At 35.4% G+C, this 21,357-nt stretch overlaps 1 protein-coding gene across 3 annotated transcripts in view; it reads right to left on the reverse strand.

Moving 5' to 3' along the window:
* VRK2 (VRK serine/threonine kinase 2) overlaps window positions 1–21,357 on the reverse strand; it is a 94,821-nt gene that overhangs the window by 37,373 nt on the left and 36,091 nt on the right. For 2 of the 3 annotated variants that reach the window (XM_007445723.1, XM_007445722.1), the window contains 5 exons: window positions 19,621–19,670; window positions 18,866–18,935; window positions 17,141–17,228; window positions 15,439–15,544; window positions 14,145–14,237 (listed from right to left, as the gene is read on the reverse strand). In XM_007445723.1, the coding sequence (XP_007445785.1) occupies window positions 14,145–14,237; window positions 15,439–15,544; window positions 17,141–17,228; window positions 18,866–18,935; window positions 19,621–19,670 (407 nt within the window). The remainder of the gene's footprint in view (window positions 1–14,144; window positions 14,238–15,438; window positions 15,545–17,140; window positions 17,229–18,865; window positions 18,936–19,620; window positions 19,671–21,357) is intronic. The other variant, XM_007445724.1, reaches the window with a different exon arrangement.

The following is a 21,357-nucleotide window of genomic DNA, read 5'->3' on the forward strand; positions in this document are numbered from 1 at the left end:
TCTCTTCACTCCATCTACTGCTCCATCAGACCCAAGTCTATGACTCCCTTAAATGGCGCCATAAATTCAAGCATTCATAACAAAATACTGAGTTATATTTAGTAGTATTCCTAATGATACTAGCATTTTGACCCTATGACCTGCCCTTCTATTTCAACCTGGTTCTTCTAGCAATATGTGAAAGCCTATTTAATCCAAGACAGCTGGGCTGTGACTTACTATTCTTTCCAGGCTTTGGGGGGGAAACTCCCTCAATAATACACAGGCTAGCAATTGCTTCTTTACTAAAAATACCTTCACCTATAAAACAAAACTTTTCCAATTACAGTCAATTTCCAATTTTTCCTTTTGACACAAGTTCTCAAAGATTATATAAAGAAACCTACAATACCTTCTCTTTCTCATTTCCAAGATGATATGAAAGTACTTCACTTGTGTCAGTCCTTTAACAAAATAAATAGGCAATGGAAGAGGATAATCTGAATTGCATCCAATTCACAGGCTTCCTCTTTGCCTAAATCAAATCTGAGCTTAAGACTTAGCAATATGCTGGTAAGCATTATCAGAGCTTGGTCTACCTGTTAACAGCAGATACAAAATGTTAGCTGATATAATTTGACTGTCAAACTTTACAAAAAGTTTTACTGTTAGCTGATATAATTTGACCGTCAAACTTTGACCGTCAAACTTTACAAAAAGTTTTACTACATGTAAGCTGTGTCTACACAAAACACAGCTATCTAACATTCAAAAGCATCTCCTTACTCTACATTAACTACAAATTCTACTGATTTCAAAGACAGTGTTGAGGTTGCCAGCAATCATGCCATTCTTACATGCACATCCCCTTGGGGGTCCACAGTTTTTTAATAGTCCCACAACAGGCATACCTCTTAATCCAACCAATTTATACAACTCAATGAGTTGACTCAGAATTCAGAAATGCCACTTTCCCATATTAACTGGAAACAACAACATATATAGCCCTTTGTGAATTAGGAGGCTCAAATATTTTGGTCATAAACAATTGTTTGGTCATGTATACATCTGGTCTTCAGAAATTTAAATAATATGACCAGTGGGACCCAGTAGGCATCAACAAACATGTATTGATTATGAACAAACACTAATTTTTCAACAGCATTAACTCTCTTGGGAACTATATTCTTGGGGATAGGTGATTTGTTAAACGGACCATCCTGTACTTACACAGCATATACATTCCTAAAATGTAAATTCTTTTTCCCTTTTATAGAAAACAGACCCTGAACATTCTGTTCCTTACAACTTTTAAGGGACACCTATCATCAAACTACCCACCTGGGAGAATTACACTTATTAAATCAATTCATTACCATTTTCTTAACAACTAACCAGAACACCAAATGTCCTTTTTCATAAATCTAAACAATTCTGGGGGAGCAAAAATAAGATAAGGGGTTCTTCTGTCATAAGCTTAAAAAATAATTTTAAAAAATGTTTTTCTAGGGCTTCCCTGGTGGTGCAGTGGTTGAGAGTCTGCCTGCCGATGCAGGGGACACGGGTTCATGCCCCGGTCCGGGAAGATCCCACATGCCGCGCAGCGGCTGGGCCCGTGAGCCTTGGCCGCTGAGCCTGCGCGTCGGGAGCCTGTGCTCCGCAACGGGAGAGGCCACAACAGTGAGAGGCCCGCGTACCGCAAAAAAAAAAAGTCAAATATCCCTGCTCTCAGGGAGATGAATTTTTCTTGGGGGAGACAGATAATAGGCAAGTACCTGATATTGGTCTAAGTCTTTCACGTGTCTAAATCATCTGATCCTTACAATCCCTCTTTGAGTGAGGTACTATTATCCTTATTTTTAGAGGGAGAAATTGAAGCACAGAGAGGTAAAATACTGTGGCTAAGAATACAGAACTAAGAAGAGATGAAGCCAGAACTCAAACCCGAGGAGTCTGATTCCAGAGCTCACACCCTTCACGATTCTACACTGAATCGCCAACATAACACAAAGTTATGCAAAGAGTCTCAAGCTTCTTCTAACCAACTTTTTGCCTGGGATTAGAAGAAGGTAAAAACCCCTCTTTTTTTTTTTTTTTTTTTTTTTTTTCTCTCACTGTCGTGGCCTCTCCTGTTGCAGAGCACAGGCTCCGGACGCGCAGGCTCAGCGGCCATGGCTCACGGGCCCAGCCTCTCCGCGGCATGTGGGATCTTCCCAGACCGGGGCACGAACCCGCGTCCCCTGCATCGGCAGGCGGACTCTCAACCACTGCGCCACCAGGGGAGCCCAAAACCCCTCTTTTTATATCTTCTTTCTGATTCAGAACAAGGATATTTAGCTCCAGAAGAAACAAGCAGACTGTTCAGGAACTAACTGCTTGGAGATCCTATGCGTAAGAACAAATCTTGTGAGACATACTGACCAATTTGACCAATTTGCCTGGAGGGGCCCTAGGCAAAATAAAAGTGCTTTCTGTTCTTATTTTTCCCCCTTTCCTTTTTCTTTCCTTATCCTTGTGTCTAAAGCTCACATATGCCCAAAATACACTGATATTCATGCCAAGACTCAAAAATACTGAATTCTTGGACTTCCCTGGTTGTGGAGTGGTTAAGAATCTGCCTGTCAATGCAGGGGACATGGGTTCGTGCCCTGGTCCGGGAAGATCCCACATGCCGCAGAGCAACTAAGCCCGTGGGCCATGGCCGCTGAGCCTGCGCGTCCGGAGCCTGTGCTCCACAACGGGAGAGGCCACAACAGTGAGAGGCCCGCGTACCGCAAAAAAAAAAAAAGTTCAAACAACTAAAATCACAGGAATGATTTTCAAAGTCTTTTTACTCAACTGAAAAAATATAGCAGAACCTCACTAGGAAGAAAGAAAATAACATGAATGTTATTGTACACTTTAAGTGACTGTAAACACCACCATGTTATGTAATCTACAGTGTAACCCTATACATGTGATATCAAAATATTTGAAAGTAGCCTTGCCACCTGTACCATCTAGCAATATTATGGTATCATCAAGCTAAGACCATATAATGCTACTCTGGAAATAATAAGATACAGAGGTATGTTACCAGGACTATATATGTTCGACAAAGGAAATACTCTCTCTAAATGGTAACCATATTATCTGCACATACCGTGCAAAATTCTTACAAACACAAATTCACACTCCATCTTACAAGTAACTGTGATTGATAAATGGATTATGTTAGAATTCCCTCTAGCAAACAGTGAACAAGCAGCTTTAATGAGGCTTATGACCCTACTCTATGGATATACTAGGGAATCTGAAAGCGAGTACCTTGCCACCAGATACAGGTCAGGTGCTACAATTCCTGCTCCCAGATCATTAATTTTTTTTCTAAATTTAAACTTTTTAACTTCTTTAGCTATGCAACAATAATCAAGACACTTTGGAAACAGTATAAGAAACATTACTTTCAGCATTAAGCATTAAGTATTTGGAAAACATGTTTTCAAAGAATCACAGACTTTTCCAGCAAGAAGGAACTTTTGAGATCACTCAGAGTCCCACATTTTATACAGTAAATAGCCAAAGTCCACATAGGTTAAACGACTTTCTGAAAGCTGCAATTCTGTTCAGTGTCAGAGCTGGGACCAGAACCTCGTTTCCTGACTTTCAGTCTAGCACAAGTCCCAGTAATCAAACAAGTGTTTGTAAAAATCACAGGTTTCCAATGGTATACTTATCACTCCAGATGTTGACATGAAGAACTGTCCTCTATCTGTGAGGTACATCACCTTCGACTTAGCAGGAGCTTTGGGGCAGAAACACACGGCGCATGATGGGGTCAAGGAGCTGAACAATCAAGTACCACTTAGTCCTGGTACTAAGTGAGAGGTATTGGCCTCATGTCCTGAGAAGTCAGTAAAGTATTTCTTGAAGGGTTGTTACAAAAGGAACACTAACCTAGGTTCTGTGAGGAATACAAAAGAAGGAAGAGAAGTATACCTTCCTATAAGTCTCAAGGAGTTCTTTCTAGTTCAGAATATAAGACAACACAAGACAAGTGAGACTTGAGCGCTCATGTGTGTAAAATACACATTAGAAGCTAAAGGAAATTAGAAACAGAGATCAGTGCAGATCAGAATCATCAAGAAAGGCTTCAGGTAAGAGCAGGGATGTAGGCTTTGTGTGAAAAAACAACATGCTTCTGATCAACAAAGGGGTGGCCTTCCATAAATAAAAAGATGGGTACAAACCCTGATTTTAGTTAAAGTGCTTCAACTTCCTTCACCAGTGACACTGGGAGATGCAGCCAAATGAATGGCACTACTCACTGGCAACACCATCACTCAGTATCATTTCCGGTAATACTATTTTAATTTAAAGAATTTTTTAACCAAACCAGTACACTTGATTTCTATTTCTTGTACAAAGTACAAGATTAGCACTAAAGCATTTTCTTTAATCTTTTGTCTAAAATAAAGATTTTTTAAAATATCTTACTAAAACAGAGATGATGTAAAGAAGTACCTAAAAAATCCCAGATTTCTTTAAAATGAGACTTTTCCACAGATGAAGTTGGGATTGTTTTTCTTTCAATAAAAATGTTGAAAATCATGAAAGAAAGAAGGTAAAGGGTGTACACTTCAAGAATCTTCAAAATTCTATATTTGGATAGTAACAGATGAATTATCAAGAAATGGCCAAAATGCTATTAAAATACAGGGAAAGTGATGAGAAGAATCAAAATAATCTACAATAGGCCATTCGGACTCTCAATGGGGCTATTTTAAAAGAAAAACATTGCTTGATCCCACTATGAATATTATTTGGGGAAATTTTTCCCCAAAAACCCAACAAAATAAAAACATTCCAGAACATCAATTGTGCCCCCAATTGGCTATCCAGGACATGACTTATTATTATTATTATTTTTTGCGGTACGCGGGCCTCTCACTGTTGTGGCCTCTCCCGTTGCGGAGCACAGGCTCCGGACGCGCAGGCTCAGCGGCCATGGCTCACGGGCCCAGCCGCTCCGCCACGGCATGTGTGATCTTCCCGGACTGGGGCACGAACCCGTGTCCCCTGCATCGGCAGGCGGACTCTCAACCACTGCGCCACCAGGGAAGCCCCAGGACATGACTTTCGATTATTACCCTTGTCAGAACTTTTCCATTCCACCGTAACTAAGAAGGCTGCTGTTTTTATCCAATACTTCTTTGACTCTACTTTCCAATTTTACCTCAATCCTAACAACCCTATTGCTTTGACAAAGGCTGTACAAATGTCAACTTTTCTTGCCTTTTTCTCTTGCCAAATCATTCAACAATATCTTCCCTCTCTATTTCTGAATCTTTTTTTCCCACTTATTTTTTTTTGTTCATTAAATAGCTTACTGCTGAAGTTCCTTTCTCCATAGTTTAAATTCAAAACACACATGAAGAGAGAACTAACGTTTAAAACAGTAAACCAAGAAAACTTTCTGGAAATAAAAGGCTTATTTTATATATCAAAAGGGCCTATCAGATATCTGGGAAAACTGATACACAACGATCTACTCTAAAACATATCCTGGTAAAATGATTAGACACTATTAATAAAGGAAAAAATCCTAAAGAGAGCATGGCAAAAAGGACAAATAACATACAATAGTAAGTATTAAACTGGCAGCAGACTTATTAAAAGCAAACTGCAAACAAGGCAAAAATAGATCAGCCTTTTCAAAAAATTCAAGGAAAAAAAGTATGAACTAAATATTTTACATCTATCCAAGCTATCCTTCAGGCATCAATGCTATTGCAAAAGTTTTATACATGCAAGGGAATGCTATACCCATGGGTACTTCTTGAACAATCTACTAGAAGATTAGTTTCAAACAATCAAAAGATGAGTAACTTTGGCAAAAGGACAGAAGGGTGAGCATTTAATATAATTATCTCTAACACCAAAAAAACAAGGCTAGGGATAAATGAAGAATACACAAACGATATATATTCTGACAAAGTAGTAGGACTTCAAGACAACAGTAAGGAAAGAAGGAAAGTAAAATAAGCTCACTGATAGTGAACTTATTAAAGTTGTGGTAAAAAAAAAAATACCACAAAAGACTATCATAGTAGTACTAAAAAGTTAAACACAGAAGAGTGGGCTCAAAGCATCTTTAAAAGGTGTAAATACCAAGATTATCACTACAACAAAAATATAAACTTTCATAGACAGACTCCTCCTCCACAAAAAAACTTAAAAGAATATAAGATCAAAGGAAACACATAAAAAACACAACAAACATAATTATGAATATTTACCAAATGGCACAGCAATGATCTTTATAAAACAGAAACTACAGCAGAATCAAGGAGACGAACAGAAACACATTAACCATTGAGAGCTTAAATACCACTCTCAGTACAAAACAGATCAAGTGGACAAAAACTAAATGAAGATATAGAAGACATAAATAATACAGTCAATAAGTTAGATCTTCTGGAAAGATATTAAACTTTACACTATGAAAATAGAGACTATCTTTTTCTCAAGAAAACATGGAAGACTGACAAAAACTGAGCCTCTTCTAAGTCATGATAAAAGCTCAGTGCATTCCAAATAAAATTATTATAAACAATACTCTGACCATCTTGTCACAAGTCTAGATTTTAATAACCAAAAAATTTTAAGAGGTCTTTCTACATGAAAACTTAAAAACTTTCTACTGCACTGCTTTTTGGTGAAGAAATACAAACCTTCTAAAAAATAAAGATAATAAAAACACTACATATCAAAATCCATGAAGTACAATATAAAGCAGTGACCAGAGGAAAAATCATGGCCTTAAACACCTACAGAAGTAAAAAATTTTTTAATGAATATAAATGAATTAGACCCCAAATTGAAGACCAAGAAAAAAAAGAACAAAAGGGTCAAATTAAAAAGAGCACAAGGAAAGATATAACAAAGGCAAGATCAGAAATTAATGAAATAAAAAAGAAAAAACAATGTACCTCATTAATAAATCAAAATCCAAGTTTGCTGAAAAATTAACATTATGGACAAACTAGCTACTTTCATCAAGGGTAAAAAAAAAAAAAAAAGAAGAAAAAGCAAAAATAAAATAAAAAATAAATAGAAGGAAACAATCACTGAAGGGGAAGAAATTTAAAAGTCCTAAGAGAGTACAATGCAGACCACCACACAAATAAATTTGAGAAACTAGACAAAACTGCTAACTACTAAAATTGACCCAACTAGAGATTAAAGAGCTTAACAATCAATTTCCATGGGAAAAAATTGAGAGTTACAAGGAATGTCCTCAGCAGAACCAGAGAATTTCACATTAAAAAAAAAAATTAGTGCCAATATAGTAGAAATAGTTCTGGAACACAGAAAATGAAGGTAAACCTCAAATTCTTTTTATGAAGCAAGTTGAATGTTGATACCTGAATCTGATAAAAAAAATAGTACAAAAACAGATAATTACAGGCCAACATCACTTATAAATACCAATAAGAAAATACTACATAAAATATTACTGAACACACTTCAGTACCATATTAAGTAAATAATATACCATAACAAAGTGAGATTTATTCCTGGAAAGTACGGTTGGTTCAATATCAGAAGCACAGCAATATATTATACCATATTAATTGACCTGAGAAAAACGTGATAATTTCCATACATGCTAAACAATCACTGGACAAAATTCAATACCCATTCCATACAAACAAAACATCCATTCAAGAACAGAGGAACTGGTGATTATTTCCTTAATATAACTATAGAGACACACACACACTCACATACACATATTCACATATACGCAGATATGCCTTAGTCCTAAAGCCAGTATCAATCACATTTAGTGGGGTACTTTAGGCATTTCCAATAGGATCAAGAAGAGGAAGGGACGGTAACGAACTTCACTACAATTTACTATATACTGGATGCATATTAGGGAAAACAAATTGGAAATATAAGAAGTGGAAAAGAAGGAAAACTATTATCTCCTTTTTTATGATATACAGTTTCCTAAGAAAACCCTGGAGAATCATTACTAAAACTACCCCAGATTCAATAAATTAACAGGATATAAAACAAATGCATAAAAATCAATAACTTTCATATACACAAACAATAATCACTTAGAAGATAAAACGGTAGACTAAAACTGCACTGACAGTACAAACAAAAATGGTTTAATATTTAGGAATAAGTGTAACAAGAAATGTGTAAAACTAATATGGGGAAAGCTTTAAAATACCTCAGAAGATACAAAAGTAAAAACTGGTGAAATTCAAAAACATTCCCTGTTGTTGAATAGAACATCTATAATCATAAAGATGTCAGGTTTTCCCTAAATTAATTTAACAAAATTCCAATGAAAATGCTATACAACAAAATATAGAAAAATATGAATAGCTAGAATTACACTGAAAAAGAAAATCTACGAGGCACTACCAGCCCTACCAGATATTGAAATACACTACAAAGCCTCAGAACTTAATGCACTAGTAAGGCAATGAAGCACAAATAGACAGTCAAACCAGAAGGATTCAATGGAAAGTACATGAATAAATTCAAGTATGTACGGAAATTTAGTATAAAATAAAGGTGGCAATAATATTACTGAAGCAAAGTTTTTTATTTTCAATAAATATTGTTGAAAACTTGGAAAATCATTTAGGAAAAGATAAAATTTGGTTGATACCTCCTGTCATGTAAAAGAATAATCTCTAAGTGAAAAAGAGATTTAAATGTAAAAAATGAAATCATATAATAAAATTCATATACACCTGTCTGTAGAACAAGGTTACTCACCATGACTCAATATCCATAGTAAATGAAAGATTGATAAATTTGACCACATTAAAAATTTAAAAATTTATCTTCTACATGACAATAAAACAACACAAGTATAATCAGAGAAGAAAAGTCAAATTGGGAGAAAATATCTGCAAAATATGTAATAGATTAATGGCTAATATAATTCATATCTAAAGAACTCTTCAAAATCAAGGAATAAAAACAAAAAAATGTTAGAAAAATGGGCAAAAGACATGAGCAGACAATTCACAATCAATAAATAAATAAATAAAATTTAAAAACTGGTCCTTTTTACTTACAGCAATGAGGGAATACAACGCCTGGATTTATGCTCCCACTTCATGTGGGATAAATAAAACAATAACTTTTAAAAAACCTACTACTAGGGACTTCCCTGGTGGCGCAGTGGATAGGACTCTGTGCTCCCAACACAGGGGGCCTGGGCTTGATCCCTGGTCCGGGAACTGGATCCCACATGCATGCCGCAACTAAGAGTTTGCATGCCACAACTAAGGAGCCCGTGTGCCGCAAGTAAGACCCGGTGCAACCAAATGAATAAATATTTAAAAAAGAAAAAAAACCCTACTACTAGATATAACCACACATCTACTATAATGGCTTAAATGTTTAAAACTAATGAAACCAAGTGGTGGCAAGATATGGAGCAACTGGAATTATCCACGTTGCTGGTGGGAAGGTATAATGGTACAATCACTCTGGAAAACAGTGTGGCTGTTTCTTTTAAAGTTAAACACACACTTACACACAATCTGGAAATTCTACTCCTAGTTATTTACCCGGAAGAAGTTAAAATATATACCTATACAAAAACCTCTACGTGAATGTTTATACATCTTCATTCATAATGGTCAAAAACTGGAAACAACACAAATATCTATCCAGAGGTAAACAGATAAAGAAACTGCAGTAGTTTCCAATGGACTACTACCTATCATTAAAGAGGAATGAACTACTAATGAACTACACCATGGATAAATCTCAGAAATACTATGCTAAGTAAAGGAAGCCAGACACAAAGAGTAAAAACCTATAATTCCATTTATATGACATCCCTAAAAATGCAAAAAAAAAAAAAAAAAAAAATAGGGGCAGAAATCACTTCCTCAGGGTGAGAAAAGGGGACTGACTGACAGAATTTCTGAGGATGATAGAAATGCTCTGTCTTGATTATAGTAGTGGTTATACGATATACATGTGTCAAAACACATCAAACTATACATTTAAAAGGATGAATTTTACTGTTTGTAAATTATACTTCAATAAACCTAACCTTAAAAAAGTATGCAGACTTTTAAAGGCTTTTAATATATATTTCCAAATTGCCCTTCCATTAACTTAATTTCTTCTACTACTCCCATTTAATTTACATTCCCACTGGCATTCTACAAGTGTCTGCACCCTCATCAGCCTCAATATCATCAGATTATTATTTTAGACTTTTCCTTTTTGATAAGTTCTTTTAAAATGTTGCCTCACTGTTTTGATCTGCATATCTCAGTTTTTAGTGATGGTGAACTTTTTTTCATTTATTTCTCAAGTAGTCGTATTTCTTTTCTGCTCATTCTTTTAAATCATTGTTTTAAGAAATTGCTTGGTGTTTTTCTTATTAATTTTCTTACAGCTTGCTATATATCCTAAAATATTTGTCATAAATATACTTCCCAGATTTTCACTTGCCTTTCATTTTTCAATTTTTTAAATATACAGATGTTAAAATTTGAAATTTCACACTATTTTCTACGATTTTGGGGGTATTTTTATTTAGAAATTTCTTTCCTCATGTACAGTTCAGTTAAATATTCAGCTAAATGTTTTCTAATTATTTATAGACTCAATTTTTTAACTCTTTAAATCGCTGTTGATACAGTGGCTACTAGCCACATGTGGTTTTGTAAATGTAAACCAATTAAGTTTTTTTTTTTTAAAGAAGATATTGGGGGTAGGAGTTTATTAATTGATTTATTTATTTTTCCTGTGTTGGGTCTTCGTTTCTATGCGAGGGCTTTCTCTAGTTGTGGCAAGTGGGGGCCACTCCTCATCGCGGTGGATGGGCCTCTATCGCGGCCTCTCTGGTTGCAGAGCACAGGCTCCAGATGCGCAGGCTCAGTAGTTGTGGCTCACGGGCCTAGTTGCTCCACGGCATGTGGGATCCTCCCAGACCAGGACTCGAACCCGTGTCCCCTGCATTGGCAGGCAGATTCTCAACCACTGCGCCACCAGGGTAGCCCAAAATTAAGCTTTTTTCCTAGGTTTCTTCTAGTTGTATGGATTCAGGTCTTACATTTAAGTCTTTAATCCATTTTGAGTTTATTTTTGTGTATGGTATAAGAGTCCAATTTCATTCTTTTGCATGCGTATATCCCATTTTCCCACCACCAATTATTGATGAACTATCTTTGCCCCATCGAATATTCTTGGCACCCCTCTCAAAAATTAGTTGATCGTATATGCATGGCTCTCTATTCTGTTCCACTGGGCTATGTCTGTTTTTATGCCAATAGCATACTGCTTTGATTACTATAGCAATGTAATATAGTTTGATTCAGGATGTGTAATGCCTCCAGCTTTGTTCTTTCTCAAGACTGCTTTGGCTATTCAGGGTCTTTTGTGGTTCCATACACATTTTAGGATTGGGTTTTTATTTCTGTGAAAAATGCCATTGGAATTTTGGTAGGAATTCCACTGAATCTGTAGATTGCTTTGGGTAGCACAGACATTTTAATAATGTTAATTCTTCTAATCCTTGAGAACCAGCCTTGGCAATGACTTTTTGCAAATGAAACCAAAAGCACAGGTAACAAAAACAAAAATAAACAAGTAGGACTACATCAAACTAAAATGATTCTGCACAACCAAGGAAACCATCAACAGAATGAAAAGGCAACCTATGGGATGGGAGAAAATACTTGCAGACTACATATCTGATAAGGGGTTAATATCTAAAATATATAAGAACTCATATAACTCACTCGCAAGACAAAATAACCCAATTCAAAAATGGGCAAAGAACCTAAAGAGACACTTTTCCAAAGAAGACATACAAATGGCCAACTAGTATATGAAAAAGTGCTCAACATTATTAATCATCAGGGAAATGAAAAATTAAAACCACAATGAGACAACACCTCACACCTGTTAGAATGGCTATCAGAGATAACAAGTGTTGTTGAGGGTATGGGAGAAAAGGGAGCCCTTGTACGCTGTTGGTGGGAATGTAAATTGGTACAGTCATTATGGAAAACTCTATGGAGGTTCCTCAAAACAAAACCCAACATTAAAAATTGAACTACCATATGATCCAGCAATCCACTTCTGGGTATATATCTAAAGGAAAAGAAATCATTATCTTGAAGAAATATCTGTATTCCCATGTTACTGCAGCATTATTAAAAACAGCCAAGATACATAAATGACCTTAGTGTCTGCTGATGGATAAATGGACAAAGAAAATGTGGTATATATAAGCCATGGAGTATTATTCAGTCATAAAAAAGAAAGAAAAATGCCACTTGCAACAACATGGGTGAACCTAGAGGACATTATGCTAGAGGATATTATTCTGAGTGAAATAAACCAAGACACACTGAAAGACAAATACTGTACGATCTCAGTTATATGTGGCATATACAAAAGTGAAACTTATACATCAGAGTATAGAACAGTGGTACCAGGGGCTGGGGTGTGGAAGAAATGGGGAGATGCTGGTCAAAGGGTACAAACTTTTAGTTAGAAGATGAGTAAGTTCTGGGGATCTAATGCCCAACATGGTGACTATAGTTAATAATGCTGTAAACTTCAAATTTGCTAAGAGTAGGTCTTAAGTGTTCTCACCACAAAACAGAAGGTAACTATGTGATCAGTGTGTTAACTTGCTTAATCACTTCACAATATATAGTATAATAAATCATCACTTTGTATACCTTAAATAAATCATGTTGTACAACCTAAACGTTATGCAATTTTTGTCAACTAAACCTCAATAAAGCTGGGGAAGAAAGCAAGATGAAAAAAATTGTTAATTAGAATTAAGTTAAATTTAAAATTCAGTTCTTTGGTCACACTAGTCTCATTATTTAAGACTATTTTTTAGAGTAGTTTCAAATTCAATTTTACTAAATATAGAGCAATTTAGGTAAAACTGAGTGGAAGGTACAGTAAGTTCTCATACACCACTCTCCCCTCCTCCCAATTATAGCCTCGCACACTATCAACATCCCACACCACGGTATTACATCTGTTACAACAGATGAACCTACACCAATACGTCATTATCACCAGAAGTCTACAGTTTACGTTAGGGTCCACTTGTGGTGCTAAATATTCTATGGCCTTTTTTGTGTGTGTGTGTGGTACACGGGCCTCTCACTGTTGTGGCCTCTCCTGCTGCGGAGCACAGGCTCCGGACGCGCAGGCTCAGCGGCCATGGCTCATGGGCCCAGCCGCTCCACCGCAGCACATGGGATCTTCCCGGACCAGGGCACGAACCCGTGTCCCCTGCATCTGCAGGTGGACTCTCAACCACTGCACCACCAGGGAAGCTCCGCTCATTTCTTTTTAATGTAAAGTACTATTGCATTGTCCAGATGAACCACAGTTTATTTAACTATTAAAGGACATCTTTATTCAAGTTTTAGCAACTATGAATAAAGCTGCTATAAACATCTGTGTGTAGGTACTTCTGTGGATATAAGTTTTCAACTCCTTTGGGTAAATACCAAGGAATTTAACTGCCAGATATGTCAGAGTATGTTCAATTTTGTAAGAAAGTGCCAAACTGTCTTCCACAGTGGCCACAGCACCAGCAATGAAAGAGAGTTCCTGTTGCTCCACATCTTCACCAGCATTTGGTATTGTACTACCCACACTGCCAGTGCTTAAAAGCTACATGTGGCTCATGGCTCCCATACTGGACAGTAACATACAAGATATTTCCATCATCACAAAAAGTTGTATCAGCAATGCTGCTCTGTTTAAAACTTAATTGTTTATACAGTGGAAGAACTAAGGTGACAGCCTTTTTTTTTTTTCTCTGCATAAATCCACCCCTTCTCTCATTGCATGTTGATGGTTTTGTTTATATTTGCTCAGAAGTTCAAATCCCTGCTCAGCCACTATATGTCCATTAATAAATTATTTACCCCCCACTGAGACCCCCAGTCTCAGCTTCCTCATCCTAGTCACTTATCAGTTTAGTGCATTAAATTAGATAAGCAAGATAGGATAAATTACAACACTCATCATGTTAAGTTCGCATTTGCAAACTTTTGCCTGTCAGGAGTTTGTTTTTTGAATGTCTCAGTATGGTACTTTGAAGATCCTTACTGAAGGCAAAAGCTTAATACTGTATTTACCTGATGTGGATTTCTGTAACCCAAAAGTAGATTCGCTGCTTTTATATCAGCATGAACATATTCATTTTCATGTATATATTCCAGTACATCCAACTGTGAAAAGAAATATATAAGGTTATACTGATGTCTATTTAGAACTCCAGATCGACCTGGACATTGTGAAGAGAGAATAACACGTATTTTTTTTCACATTAACAATGACAAAATGGTGTATTTCACAATTATGCATTTGTCTATTCTAAAATTATCACATGTGCTGGTCGCTCATCCTGGGAAAAAGGTGAATAAAAGGATCCTCAAATATCAAGTGTTTTAAATGCACCTCTGATGGAGAGGAAGCCAAGACTCAACAATGCCTATGCTCCTGACAGCACGGTGCCCAAATCACACTGTGCAAAGAGGAAAATTATGATAAAATCAGAGACCTAAAGTGAAATAATCATGACGCCCACTCAACAATCCCTCACCCAAGCAATAATTATAAGTAAGTTTTTGGGGCTCCCAGAACAAAATCCCACGTCCATGATCACAGAGAAAGGCATTCTCCCTCTGTAGAGTAACAGAAAACACCTATGCTCATCTCTGAAACCCTTGAGACTTGCATGCTACCTACGCCTAGTGCTCAATAAACATTTGTTGGCTGGCTAGAGGATGGATGGGAAAATTAATGAGTTCTGTTTGCCACATCTCAACCTGGCATGAGTAGTCGCATTCTATCTAAAGTGAAAAAAATAAAATGGAGCTTAGGCAAACCAAACACAAACAAGATAAGACGAATACGTGGTATAAACAAAATGTGTGCATGGGTGCTATTAAGATTTCATTGCTTCTTATTTGGCAAAGTATATATTATTCATTGCCACACTAATTACTGCCACCATCCCAAACTCATAATAAAAACTTTATAGCACCCCCTTACCACCACATGTGTAGTATGGAAAATAATATATTTTGCCATACTTTGCATTGTTATAAATATAACTGACAAAAGAGAGGTTATTCTTATAGCAATGCAAGCTTGTTCTGATATGTAAAACAAAGCTGTGAGAGAAAAAAAAATCAGACTGTAGAACCAAAGCCTAATTGAGTTTGTAGTGCCAAACACAGCACATTCTGTCACTTACAGAGCCCACTGTTATCAATTTCACCAAAATAGTATCTATGCTCAATAACTGACATTTCTAGGGCAATAATCCTTCATTCTCTGATAATTCCACCAAGGGCAACAATTTGTATGTTGTAACAAGTAAATAACCTGAAAATGGAGCATGGGAAATAAGTCATTCTTTCTTACCATTCGGATACCTAGCTGCAGGACAGTTGACTTTTTAAAAGTACCATTCTGGTCTGAGATCTTCTGCAAATCTATTCCCAGTCTTTCCATTACCATAAATCTGTAACTATAAGAAGGAGAAGTCAAAAGGACAGGTTAAAATAGCAATGCTGAAACTGTCTATTTATGAATTTGAAACAATGGAAAAATACCCCCAACTTAACAATGAAGAATGATGCAATCTGAACCATTAGAGAATGAATGCATGTTATATTGCTGTTCTTTTGCAGAAACATGCTAAGTATTTACCTTGCAGTTAGTTTTTGAGTAGAAGAGCACTCTATGCTGAACCACTCACACTGTCTTAGAACATGAAAAGAGCTTGAACTTAATTCATTTTGACTCCATCACCTTCTTGCCATATGGCCTTGAGCAATTATTTTTCCATACAGAAGATTTTATTTATATTTGTTTCTTGACCTTATAAAATCATATTTACTTTCCCTATACATTTATAAACATGTGTTTTCCTAAATGTAAGTCTTCTTTTTCTTTTCTGTTTGGGACCTCTCCCCGCCCCTTTTCTTCCCTTCATATCTGCTCTTATTCTAAATCTATCTATGTATACACACAAAAAAAAAAATATAGGAATTTTTGTATTTTTTTGACAAAAATGCAATCTAATTATATGAACTTTTCTGCATCATACTTTTTTTCAATAATATCTCACTGAAATCCTTCCAAATCAACTGGTAGAGCTTTAACTGATTCCTTTAATGGGCTGCATAGTATTACATGATATAGATGTACCATGGTTTACTCATCCATTCACTCCCCTATAGGTAGCCCTTTACTTTGTTTCAAGATTACTGTTTCTTCATTTTTTAAAAAATGTATAGCATTTAAAGACCATTTAGGCAAAGCAGTGACCTCTGAGCCTATCTTCTCACCTAGGAAAAGAAATATTATCACCTATCTTAAAAGGCTACTGAAAGAACAAAATGGGTACCTAACAAATGAATTTTTTTTTTTTAATCACTACTATTAATTATTTATATGTGATGACTAGCCATGTTTGGTGAGTTTAAAAACATTTCTGCAAATTTTTGGTTGTGCCTCTCCTCAAGAGATGGAGCTTAATTAGATCTCCTCTCTTGAATACGGGGTAGACTTAATGACTTGCTTCTAGCAAAGAGAATACAATAGAAATGATGGGCTATCACGTCTAAAATTAGGTTATAAAAGGACTGTGACTTGTGTTTTGGATGCATGCTTTTGTGTGTGCTCTTTCTCCTTCTCTCTCTCTTTCAATTACTGCAAGCCAGCTGCCATGCAGCTGAGGGTGATACTCAGCACCCTCTGGAGAGACCTACATGGTGAGGAAGTGAGGCCTGCCAACAATCACGTGAGAGAATTTAAAAGCTGATCCTCTTAGGCCTGCCAATAGCCACATGAGTGATTTTGAAAGCAGATCCTTCCCCAGTCGAGCCTTGAGAAGACTACAGCCCAAAAGACATCTGACTATATCCTCATGAGAAGTCCTGAGCAAGAACCATCTAGGGAAGCCATTTATACATAGATAACTGACCCACAGAAACTAAGATAATATTAGTTTATCATTATAAGCCACCACATTTTAGGTCATTAGTTATATAGCAACAAATAACAGATCACATGAGAAATAGTTACAGGACAATATTTGATTATAATAATTCCATTTTACCTTTTTCCCTTGAATTCAGTAATACCAGATCCATAAAACTGAGGAATTCCTAAATAATCAAGCTGTTTGAGTTCTATCCATTTTTTGACTGCAAAGACAAATTTCACAGGAAAAAAGGTATACTTTTTTAGAAAGGTATTTCTTACTTTTGCATAGATGCTTAAACTTATTTAGCTAACTTAAATAGAAATTAGACCTTCCTAAAAACATTTTTTAAAAATCAAATATATCTAGCTAATAGTTGCAAATTCTATTTATCACTATAATCAACATAAAAACATACACAGATTTCTAACATTTTAAAATTTTAAATCAGTTATAATCAAAACAAAAAGAGTCACAGTCACTCTACTCAATACTCTGTAATGACCTATATGGGAAAAGAATCTAAAATAAAGAGTGGATATATATATAATATATATATGTATATATGATTCACTTTGCTGTATAGCAGAAACTAACACAACATTGTAAATCCACTATACTCCAAAAATAATTTTGTTTAATATAAGAAATAAAATATGCAATAAAAAACAAAAATAGCATAGTCATAAAATGCATTGATATCATTTACACAAATGTTTCTATTCATTAAAAAATTTAATTCCCTTATATGTTTGTTACATTTTTAAATATAAAATATGTTAACCACCAAAGGATCAGTAGAAAGATAGCTTTTTCTTCCATATTACTAAAAGTCTAAAGCCACAGTAGTCAAAATAAATAAATAAAAGTTAGGCAGAAAAATCATCTTACTCTGAAACTGCTGTACTGAAACTGTTTTGATTAAATTTTGTTTAAAAAAATCAAATCCACTTAAATAATCAGGCAGCTTATTTAATTTTTCATTTTTCTACCATATATGCTTAATGTTTAAGACAGCTCTACTGATAAGCAATGAAGTTTAATGGATTCTGTTTGTCACTCCGACATAGTTTAAGCAGTTAGTACCGACTATAGTCTTAATGCTCAGAAGGTTTCGTTAAAGAAAACGAAGTTAATTATTGAGGTTAGACTCATCATTCTCTTTCCTAAACGTAATGTAAAGGACCTTAATTATACTCATATCAATTTCCTTTAAGCTTTACTAGTCCATCTATATCATACAGTATTTATAACATGCTTTTTTTCTTCTTAGCTCTGCTCATATTTATTTCATATTCCAATCCTCTAACTGGTAGTTCTTACATCTGATATCCAGCTCCAATTAATTACTCAACATACAAATATTTAACATTTTTAACTTATTTTCTAAATCATCTTAATGTTTAATCATTTCCATACACTATGCCCAAATCTATTCTATGGTCATTCCTTTTCTTTATAATCTACTGCCCATTTTATTGTCTTTTCCTTATATCCGTTTTATCGAAATGGTTTTTTGTGAAAGAAACAATTTCATTTTACTATCTTTTATACCTAGAGAACTCTTGGTAGCTTAGATCAACAATCCAGCATTTTATGTAAAGTAAAAGAAATAACTTTGACTTGAAATATATAACCAATGATGTATATAATATCAAGATTTGTATACCACCTGTCTTGTTTTTATATAACAGTTAATCATTGTAATTTTTTATATAACAGTTAATCATTGTAATCATTTTACAATAAAAATTCCTAATTGAAAAGAATTTTCCATAAGGCCAGAAAAAGACAAAAATATTAACAGGCACTTTAGCAAACATATATATGGAAGTAGCTTACTTTGCTAATTTTACTTACTACAGTCTTTTTTGGCCGCTCTTTGATAAAATTTAAGTTCTGAAAATAATGGGCCATTTTCTTGATATTCCTATAAAACAAAAGAACAGTTAATTTTATTAGAAAAAATTTTAAAGATGGAATTGGTATTTCAACTGTGAAAATGAGTATACGTATGTAATATATAACAGTACTTGAATCACAAAAATCTCAGAAAAGCACTAAATATACTAAGAACCTCATTTTTAACATTTTGTAATGCTACCTCTACACAGTCTTAGACATGAGAAAGTAGTCTTCTTATGGAAAGAACTTACTAAAAACACTGAGAACTGTACACGTACACAGACACTCAATGTGTACTATCATGTATAACAGGGTGGATACACTGCAAACCACCCTCGTGGTTCATTCATACGTGAATCTTTACTGAGTGTCTACAATATTTTGTTCATAGTACTAGCCACAGGGGATACAAACAAAAATAAAACCTCATTTCTGCCTTTAAGGACTTTATCATCTAGAGCAGAGAGGAAAAGAAAGGCAGAAGATAGAGAGCTAGATAAGATACAAGGATGATAAATGTCAATGCAGAAGAACAAAATTCTCCAGTCTTTACATTTTAATAATGTGAAAATATATCATAGTATTAGATGTATTGTTAATTAAAATTATGAAAACTAAGGTGAGAAACACTTTTACAAAAAAGAAATGAATAAAGCAGAAAATAAAAATGTCAAATATATGTGAAACACAAATTTAAGAGCAATACTTACCACTTTTATTACATGTCTTGCATCTTTATCTGGGTTATTTATGGGGAAAGCTGCAGAACAAAAGAGAGTGAGGAAAACAATAGTTGTTCCCAATTACTGAATGCCTACTATATCCCAGACACTGGACTAAGAACCTCTTATGGTAGGTATCACCTCCATTTTATACAAGATGCTTCTAAGGTTCAACAAGTTGAATAATTTGTTCACTAAGTAGCAGCAGATCGGGGATTGAAACTCAAATCTGACACCACAGCCCACACTCTTTACCATAAACCATACTCAAATATTCAAACACGGAAACCAACAGATTACATCAACCACATAGATCCAAATGTAGGGGAACCTATTTTCTAGATATATAGCATTAAACCCAATAAATGATATATACTATAATCCATTGATTGAATTTTGCTAAATTAAAATCTATGATAATTCAGAAGTGAACACTGATTCATTTTAAGGAGAAAGTTCAAAACAACTTCTACTTGGCAAAATTCTAAAATAAATCAAGTTAGAAAGAGAATAAAGTCTTTAAAAAATCATCTCCTGAGCCTACCAATCAACTATTCCTAAATTAAAGAGTATGTATCTCATAACATAAGCTCATTTCAATTTCAAGTTATCTTACTTCATTTTATTACTTACCATTTGCATTTTAGACACAGTAATCCAACTTATGAAAATTCCACTGTTCAAATTCTTAAATCAAATCATTTCATCTACATTATCTAAATTATTAAAAGATTACTCTGTATTCAAATCTTGATAAGAGAAGTTGACATCTATATTTATTCATATTGTGAAGGTCTAGAATGTTGTCATTCAACTCTTTACTCTTCATTCATTTATTCCTTTATTCATTCAACTAACCAATATTTATTTATGAAGAAGCTAGAATAGGCAAGGCACTGTGTTAAGTGTTTGTCAGGATGATGTTTAAAAGAAACTGAAAAGATTCCCTCCATCACCCCAGCAAAGTCGGCCACCACGTCCTGTCCACTGTCCACCACAAACCGTGGAGTGTTGCTCCAGGACCTTGATTCAGACATGTATGCTCCCCCATCCATTAAACACTAATGTCTCTGTCACTAACTCCGAGCTCTATCTTCAGTCTTGAAGCTGGGCAAGTAGAGGCCTTGTAGGCCAGTGGGGTGCAGCTCAACAACCATCAAAGAAATAAAGATCTGTAACAGGCTACTTAATCTTCAGTGGAATATGCAGATAGAATCTCTGGATTTGGCATGCAGATACCTTTGAGAGCAGTTTGTACCAATTAGCATATTGGAAATGAAAGAAAACAGTGTGTTCCTCTCTTTGCTACTGTAGAAGACATATGAAGTCCCTTATAACCATAGTGTCATAACTACGAAAGAGAAAAGCATCCCTTCGTGTTCCCCAAAACACATGCTATTTCTTTTGGGATAGACTAGCCAAGCTGAACCCAGAGCCTGCACCACCTGTTCCTCCCCCAGCTTTGAAAGGGCTGATGGAAGCTATCTGGCTGGTCTGAGGAGCCGATTTTGCAGAAATGTCCAGGTGCTTACAGGAAGGATAATCAACAATCAGTGAGAGGTGGAAGCGCAACTTGGCAGCCCAAGGTGCCCACTGCCCCACTGCGGGTATAAAGCCCGGGTACAGAATGTCGCCATCCGTTACCCGATTTCATCGAACAAGCCTTCTGACAGGTCTCCCATGCTCTAGCTTTCTCCTGGCTTCAATCCGTCTTCTCCAGGATGA

Source organism: Lipotes vexillifer, unplaced genomic scaffold (genome assembly GCF_000442215.2).
Source record: "Lipotes vexillifer unplaced genomic scaffold, Lipotes_vexillifer_v1.1 scaffold838, whole genome shotgun sequence".
NCBI lineage: Eukaryota > Metazoa > Chordata > Mammalia > Artiodactyla > Lipotidae > Lipotes > Lipotes vexillifer.